We start from the raw sequence: 9,113 nt of genomic DNA, 5'->3' as shown, positions 1-9,113 counted from the left end.
TATGTATATAGGAGCTTAGAAGTATCCATAGGGAGAAACTAAAACAATGAAACAGTACTATAAGGCGAAAGTAGTGTCGCTAAGGGGAAACTAAAGCGACGTTAAGGGGAAATCATAGACAAAAGAGTTTCCCCTTAAGAGCCGAATAAAGGTACAACCGTAGGTAAAGTGCCTTGCCCAAGAACACAACAAGCGATTTGCACAGCGAGAGTTTCGAACACCCGACCTTGAGTTGCCAACCGCTTCTACAAAAATACTTCATGCACTTGCAAATTTTTACTGAGACTGTAATTTGAAGAGTTGGAAAAATATCCTGTTTACAGAGAGAAAACTTATATCTGCTGTTTGAAAATCAGTAGATAAAAATATAATTAATTTCAATTATAGTAGTACACTGAATATTTTTTGTTTAAATTATTATTCATATTTACCTCCAAAGCCATTCCAATAGAATAATCCCTTTGGTCCATGTACAGTTTCGATTGGCACAGTGATGGAGTTGACCATTCCAAAAATGGTTGCAACCAGAGCAAAGACTGCAGATATCACCATACATACAATGACCAGGATCGGTAGCCAAGTTGGGTAAACACCCTCATGCTCTTCAAACACTGGAAGAGAACAAAATAAACTAAAGAGTAAATTACAAATAACAATAAATGATATAGCCTACTAATAACAACAACAGATATCACCATACATATAACAACAACAGATATCACCATACATATTGAATTGCCTTGGTGGGATCCACACCAAAAACAGCATAAAATAGCTATTAACAAAAGTGATTGAGATGTATGTTATGTGTTAAAGGTGATTTTTCTCGCAGGCTGAAAATCCTTAACATACCTGATATGGTTCAAAGAATTAAATTCCATAGCATTATTTTTAAATGCTTACGTAATTTAAGTGATCTGGATGTTTTGGAATATCTTGAATGATTAATGTCCGATATCCAGAAACTCTCACCTTTAAACACAAGTATAGTAGAACTAATGCATTTAAATATTCCTTGTTTATGAACTTTCCACGAATCTGGGAACTTACCGTATTCCTCGTGATATTCGTGATAAGGCTTTGTAAAACTCTGGAGTGTTTAGAAGAGCTCTAAAGCTCGTTATCAATAGCATTAAATTTTAGGATTTCTCTTTGGTTTCTTTTATGCACTTTTAGTTGGGAACGCCACTCGACAGTGAACAATTCTTTTGACTGTTTACTTTTAAGCACCCTCAGGAACTAAGGTACCTTTATGTATTTTTTTTTCTGAATAATAATTGAATAAAATTTTTAAAAAATTAAAAAAAATAATGAAAACTGGTTTTACTCAAAATAATGTTTCCCTAAATGAAAACCAATGTTTGATTTAAAAAAAAAAAAAAAAAAAAAAAAAAAAAAAAAAATTACTAACAATATTAATAAAAAAACAAATGGAGGTCAAACCCTTAATGTGTCCTCATATTTCAATTAACCTACCACTAAAGCATATGTAATCTCTAGCACCAAAACCATAGTTGAATATCTTACAACCGCGAACGACCCCAAAATGCATAAAACCTTTATTTGGTGCAGGTTCACCATCGTTGGCAGTGGCAGTTTGACTGAAAGCACCATTTACAAAACTGGAGTTCCTCTTTAAGTCTGCATCTATCCAATGGGTCGTTCCCACTGCAGTACAAAGCAATATAACTATACATATTCCAGTCGCAAAATTCAAGAAGAAAAATGTCTTATACCGCAGACACATTTTATAAAATAAAAATCCCTTATTGCAATTATGGATGAAACTTGTTTGGCAGCTGTTTAAGCCATTGGTGAGCCTTCTCAGGCATGGAAAAGATATAGCTTGTCGACACTTGGCGAAACAGCTAACCGGATGGATGAATTGAACAATATACAGTCAGTTCCTGTAAATATATCTCGAAAATAATTTAGAACTACGGCATAGTTCTCAAAATAATCCGTTGTCAAATCGTAAAAATGCGTACGTTCGTTCTACAATTGTGGTACATTGGTACCGATGGCGCTCATGACCATCATTGTTTTGTTTTGTTCACGATTCCAATGTCGTTCTGCATGAACGATAAGCACACAGAAAGGGTTAGGTTTTTAACAATAGACTTTTTGTTCGTCGGAGCAAAATTATATATTGCTTCAAATTAAAAAAAATAAAAAATTGGCTGCAATCAGTGATGTTCATGAACCACAGGCATAGCATATTATGGCTCTTGGGGAAGCCAACGATCTATAATGCATTTAAATGGAACTAAATTCTTGAAAAATAGGCCTAGTGTTCAATTGTTTACTTAAATTTACTTGTCAGCATTTAATTGAAACAATTTTTTGGTCAATCCCGGCCGTTCCCTTCCCCATAGTTATCAACCTGAGGGATTTGAAATGCTCGAGTGACCAGTTGGATGGGGTGGGTGGGGGTTCCAAGCGGCAGGGGCTAAGCCCTCCGCTCCGAGCATTTTTAAGCTGTTTTAAAACGGTGTGTTTCATCCAAAAGCACTTGGAAATGCGGGCCCGTCCCGCACGATGCGAGGTTGGTAGATGGTTCCCCTTTCAATTAATGAGCAATTCGTTGAGTTTTCCCTCCGAGTTATGTCCTTTTGTATCTGTGTGAGCACCTTGACTTATGGTATTTTTCCGTCCATCTTGCGTGTTACTTAGGTACTCTGCTGATGTAAGAATTGAAGATCCCTCCAATTTCACTTTTTCTCGGGTGAAAATTCATTCATGAGTGTATTAGTTCTTAAAAGTGAAAAAATAGTAAAGTCACTTTAAATAGAGGGAATTAATTTCACTCCATCAAGGCCTTGTGAAAACTACTGTAGTCTTTTCTTTTTTTTTTCTCCTCACACTTTTGCCTTTGGGTTAAAATCATAAATTTTAAACGTACCTGTATATGACTGTGATTCTCTCGTCCCAAAGCCGTAGTTAAACTCCTTGTATCCATTTATTATACCAAAATATACAGATCCAGATGTGTCGTTAAGAATCGAATCTAGGACAGGATCAGAATTGTCTATGAACCGATATACCTCTCCTGTGATCCAATTTGGGGTAGCAGTTGAAACAATCAACATTATCATGCACACAAGTGCATGGATGAACGTACAAAAATACCACTTTTTTACACTATTTTCTCCCATCCTGTTTTAATTTATTTTCGACTTCTACAAGGATCACTGTAGTGGCAAATTATTGTGGTAGGTGTAATCAATTTTGGACTTTGATTCTATAGATAGTCTGTCTGGTGATTGATTAAATATTTATAGGCCAATTGTACTTTATCTCGTCGAGAGTCAACGGTACTAGGAAACAGTTAAGTTATAACTGTCTTTGTAAAACATAACATTACGGTTTGGACGCTTGATGCACTCTCGAAATGATGTTTTCTCCGACTTTCTGAGCAAAGTAAAAAAATACAGGATGAAATTCAGTGCTAATTGGAGTAAGGAGGCCTAAATGAAACACTTTGCATTATTAAAAAATACAAAAAAAAAATTAATTTTAGATCTTTACTGTTTATCTCATGCATATCTTCAGTTGCGCTAAACCATTATCATTATCATCATCATCATCATCAACAACAACTTCTTCTTCATTATCGTCATCATCATCCTCATCATCAATATTCATCACTATGAACATCATCTGACATTATGATCATTTAAAATAAAGTGAATGCCAGTAATGCTACAGAGGGCGTCCTTTATAGTGTTGGCGCTAATGAATATGAAGTCGAAGATGGCTGTGACTCCACGTAAATAGTGTTTGATTTTAAATGGAAAAATACGCTTTGTATATATTAATTTTTATATTTTAAGTTCATATAATAATTGTGTTTCATTTAGCTCTTTGTATGACTATTTTTTGTTTAGCTAGGTAGGAGTAGGGTAGGCTAGCTTAAGTTAGGGCCTCTAGGCCCTAGGCCTAGGCTAGGCTCTAGGGCCTGGCCAGGCCTACTACTACTAGGACAAGTACTACTGCTGCTGGGCCTAGGCCTAACTAAGCTAGGTCTTGATAGTATAAATAATCCGACTGGAGTATCATTCAATGGTTTAATAGTAGCGACAGGGGAGGGACTAGTCAAAGTTTGCAATTTGCTTCCAACAAAGGCAGGGAGCAGGTCAAAACGGCAAAAAACCAAAACGACAATAAACCAAAACAGCAATGATAAGTACCAAAACGGCAACAGACCAAAATGGCAATGACAACTACCAAAACGGCAATTATTATTTTTTTTTTTTTTTTTACACATCTACATGACTATTCCTATATTAGGCCCAATAAAAACGATTTTTAGTTTATCACCCTCGCGCGCATGTCTTTTATGGTACTGGAAAAAAAAAATTTTTTTTTACATTTTTTTGAAATTTCTTTTATTAAATATTTAGTAGATAGTTTGCATTATCTAAATCATGTTTTACTTTGAATATCAATGCACCAGCAAACAACCCAAGGGTGATATTTGGCTTTAGCAAAATAAAAAAAAATAAAAAATTCTCCCTTCCTCATCACTTTTCCTGCCCAGATAGGGTGATAAACTAATAATATTTTTTATAGGGCCTTATTTTAAAGTGTTATTTATTGTTATTATTATTTATATCCGTTTTTACTTTCATGGCAGGGATGTCACCAGCTTTTTGGAGTGCCGGTCGGCGATCATCCCGCGTTTTCCTTGGGGGCCCCCGTTTTTCTGGGGGGGGGGAGGGTCGCCGTATTCGTGGAAGCTCTTAAAAACCAAAAGGCCTAAGTCAAGCAGGCCTAGGCCCAAGGCTAGCTGATGCGATTTTTTTAGGCTAGGCCCAGGTAGGCCTATGCCAGAATTTGAGGAATGCAACAAAACAGATGAAGATGAGACTTACTGTAGGCCTAATTAAATTCAATAGTTGACATGCTTTGTTTTAGATTAAAAAATAATAATGAACAAATCCCGGCAACAAAGCGTACCCAGCCGCATTGTTTGTCGTAATTTCACATGTTTGACGATTACCACGTCTACCACGATGAATGTGTATGTCACCGATTCATGTGCACTCATTTATTTATTTTTTGTCCATTTACACATTATATATCAATTATAACTAAAAGTGAAAAACTTAAAATACAAAATGAAAACAAAGTAAAGAAATAAAACATAAATCAGGTTTCATAAATTTTTAATAATCTTCCTGCCCCGGATCATGCTCTCATAATAAAAAAAATCTTGAATGGTCATTATTTCAACTTTAACCTTTGAATGTGTACAGCAACCGTGTCGTGCCAGCCAGTCCACAACGTTCAGCTATGACTCAACTGGGCCTAGGCTGTTCAGTTAGCGATGAATAGCAGGGCAGTGCAGTATTTTGTTACAATTAACGTAACCACGGAAACATTTATTGTATTCTTCTTGTCTTTATCAATTTAGCTTGTCTATTGTGTTTAGGTAAACTAATTATTTTGTTACAATTTGTAAACTGTTGAAATAATAGTGGTGGTCGGGAGCCTGTAAATCCTGGTTGGAAATGTCGAGTGCTGGACGGGCCCGTCCACCGCCGACCAGCGTGGTGACATCCCTGCATGGCATAATATTGTTTAGCCTCATTTTACCTGTTTTGAGGTTTTAATTATTTAAATGTTCACTGCTTTTATATTTTATATATTACATTGTGTTCCCCAATCTTTTTACTATTGAATTGTATTGTATGTTATTATTATTATTATTAAATTATTATTAACGTTGTTCTTTAAAGTGTTATTTATTATTAGGCTATTTTTTCTTTCGCGCATTTTTACTTTCATGACATAAATTGTATAACTATTGAATCTGTATGTTACACTATTATTATTATTATTATTATTATTATTATTATTATTATTATTATTATTATTATTATTATTATTATTATTATTATTTATTATAATTATTATTATTATTATTATTACCATTATTATCATTATTTATTATTATTAATGTTGTTCTTTATAGTGTTTTTTTTTCTTTTGCGCTTTATTACTTTTGACATAAATTCTGGAAGTGTTGCCATTTTGGTTTATTGCCATTTTTACTTAGGTCTATTGCCCTTTTGATCTTGCCATTTTGACTTATTGCCGTTCTGGTTGAAAAGTGTTGCCGTTTTGGTTTTTTGCCGTTTGGCCATTGCCGTTTTGACTTATTGCCGTATTGGTTTTTTGCCGTTCTATCCAGAAACCCAAAGGTAACAGAATTATTGATTGATTGAGGTAGAGGAGAGGCTTAAACTTTAAGGGAGGGTGTTCCTGTTTAGTTGTTGGAAAAAGGAATATACTGTACTGGCCTTGCTCGTCTGTTAAATTCCAGGAGGTTATATCAATCTTCAAGTCAATAATTTGGCGAACAATCTTGTGCATCATCGCTAGTCTGTTGACTTTTTGTCTATGTTCAAGTGGAGGGAGGTTGATTTCTCTAAGCATAGCAGTAACAGAGGAATCCCTTGACTTGGGTTGTTCATATAATAAAAATTAAGGGGTCCCAGGACTGTGCTATGGGGCACTCCTGAGAGGACTTTGACTGGTTTTGATGCCAGTGGCGGCTCTAGGATATCAGGATATTCTAGGATATTATGGGGTGGGGGTGGCTAAGTATTTATGGGTGTAACTATAGTGCGCAGCGTTATTTGAGGGCTGAAGGCCCATGCCAGGGATGGGTATGGGATGGAGTGTCCCCTCCTCCCAAAACGAGATTTTTTTTTTAATTGGGACTTCCAGATGGCCGGAAATGGCTGGGATAGGAAAACAAGGCCTATTTTTTTTGGTCTGACCGCCCGACGAGCTTGGGCCGATGGGGGAGCTTGACCAGACCGATGGGGGGGCTTAAGCACCCCTGCCCTCCCTCTGGCGCCGCCACTGTTTGATGCTACTCCTTGGATATCAATGGCCTGTTTTCTGCCGATGAGAAAGAATGAGATCCATTTATGTCAGGGTTGTAGCTAATGAAAATTAAGGGTGGGGATAGTTATTTTGAGGGTGGGTGACATTGGTAAACTCTAGATAATAAGAGTGGATTATAAGGATGGAAAAGTTGCTTAATAAGGGTGGGTGGAAGGCCATGAAATTAGCTTTAGACTGGGTGGAAAACTACAAACAAGGCTGGGTTGCCCCGCCCACTATAACTACATCCCTGTTATGTAGAGGTACAGTGATGCCGAAAATGGCTGATTATGTGCAGGAGGCTTTATGAGAAATCATGTCAAATGCTTTAGCAAAGTCTAAAATGGTGTCAACTTGTTTCACACTTTCATTGGCTTCCCAGATATCATGAACTCTTGAAAGTAGCTGGGTCTCGCTTGATTGCTTTAAAAGCATGTTGAAAATCACTAAGAGCTTGGTGGTGGTCAAGATGACGCATTACGTGGCTATAAATAACGTGCTTAATGATTTTGCAACATATTGTAGTTAATGACTCAGGCCGATAATTACAGTAGATGGATCGGCGTACTGTACTATGCAGGCTGTTGCTGTGCGCGTGGCCTACTAATGTGTGAGATTATCATCATCGTTTGGTGATGCAGTACATTGATGAGAATGTGATTGAACTATTCAAGTTTGTGGAGCATCCGGCAGCCTCGCTCTCTGCCTCATTAAATAAAGGAGGCTTTAAAACTACACGTTTCCCTCGTCCTCTCTGTTCTGTTTTTTGCATCATACATAGCTTATTTTCTTCACCAAGTAGCTCAAAATACTTGATAATAATTTTTCTGAAAAGTGCACTTTGCAAGAAAATTCAATTACTATTCTACTATACTAACTGTACTGTAAAACTTCAAATTAAAGCCCAATGGGCTTAATCTCGAAAGGAAGCCCATCTCAAATTGAAGCCCACCTCTTCAGTTGGCAAAATGAACCTCTTCTTTTCAAGATAGCATAGGCTTCTTCTCTAGATAACAGTACATACACTCTACATGAATTTCAAAGAAATAAAATAAATTAAAGACACTCTTGGTTTATACTTTAGTGAGCCTCGAAATTAATGAGCCTCGAAACAGTGGCGGCTCTAGGATATATTTTCTGGGGGGCTAAGTTGTCCGACAGGGGGGACTTGAGCTTGTAGGCTCGAGCTGGAGGAAGGGGTTGAGAGGGGGTTCCCCCTCTCAAATGAGATTTTTTTTTAAATATCAACCTCTGGATGGCCGAAAATGGCACTCTCAGACATGTGTTGGCTTGGTGTGGGCCTATTTTTATATGTTTTATTGGCTGACTGCCCGACGAGCTCTGTCTGGAGGGGGGCTTGACCTGTCCGGTGGGGGTTTAAGCCCCCTGCCACCCCGCTGGGGCCGCCACTGCCTCGAAAAGAAGCCCATGGGCTTCTTTTCAAGATAACATGGGCTTCTTTTCGATATAATACACTCTACATGAATTTCAAAGAAATGAAATAAATTAAAGGCACACTTGGTTTATACAGTAGTTTAGGTGATTTAATGCTGATTAATACACTCCAAGATACACATTGATGCTATAGTGTCCCTATTTATTGTTTTATAGTACTAATTCCCCCCAAAAAGCCCCCCTTTTTAAGTTGCAAAAGTGGCCTCGAAAAGAAGACCATCTAATGTTCGCAAAAAAAAGAAGCCCAGGGCTTCAATTCGAGGTTTTACGGTAGGCCAACAATATACTTGATAAAAAGGCATACATAGTGTAAAACCACCTTCCGGTAACATCCCATAATATATACCACCCTATAGCTAGTAACTCATTGCTTTTAGTAACCCGCCCTATAAATAGTAAGCCAGTGCTTTTAATTAATATCCCCACCCTATGAATTGTAATCCAGTGCTCTCTTAATAACATGCTAAAACTTTCGTTTCATCCTGCAAGACGAATGTAGCAGCGAAGTGAGGCTCCTGATTAATTATTTATGAGTATATCTCACCTCATCGTGGGTTTCCTATTTTCTGATTGGCTAAAACAAATCTGTGTTGCTTTTATGTGTACTGCAGAAAAAAAAATGCATCCTGGACTTTTGTTTGTGGTGATGGCAGATGCTTAGTGGGGTTCGGCCTAAGTAGGACCTAGCCCAAGTCTAGCGAGAAGAGGGTCTAGCCTAGCCCAGTGGTGGCACCAGCGGGGGGGGGGGCTTATACACATCT

General features: G+C 37.3%; 1 protein-coding gene across 2 annotated transcripts in view; it reads right to left on the bottom strand.

The window, feature by feature from the left end:
- The window catches only part of LOC117122371 (clarin-3-like), a 6,526-nt gene extending 3,324 nt beyond the window's left edge, over positions 1-3,202 (bottom strand). The window contains exons 1-2 of one of the 2 annotated variants that reach the window (XM_033267922.1): positions 2,903-3,202; positions 432-611 (exon numbers count right to left, since the gene is read on the bottom strand). In XM_033267922.1, the coding sequence (XP_033123813.1) occupies positions 432-611; positions 2,903-3,155 (433 nt within the window). In that variant the 5' untranslated portion in view covers positions 3,156-3,202. Of the gene's footprint in view, positions 1-431; positions 612-1,476; positions 2,058-2,902 lie in introns of those variants that run through there. The other variant, XM_033267921.1, reaches the window with a different exon arrangement.
- Between the last annotated feature and the right edge of the window lie 5,911 nt (positions 3,203-9,113).

The sequence above is a fragment of the Anneissia japonica genome, unplaced genomic scaffold (assembly GCF_011630105.1).
Source record: "Anneissia japonica isolate Jap-2015-1 unplaced genomic scaffold, ASM1163010v1 scaffold288121_len269371_cov247, whole genome shotgun sequence".
Classification (NCBI taxonomy): domain Eukaryota; kingdom Metazoa; phylum Echinodermata; class Crinoidea; order Comatulida; family Comatulidae; genus Anneissia; species Anneissia japonica.
The sequence above is the reverse complement of the archived record's forward strand: the minus strand, read 5'-3'. Positions and strand labels throughout refer to the sequence as shown.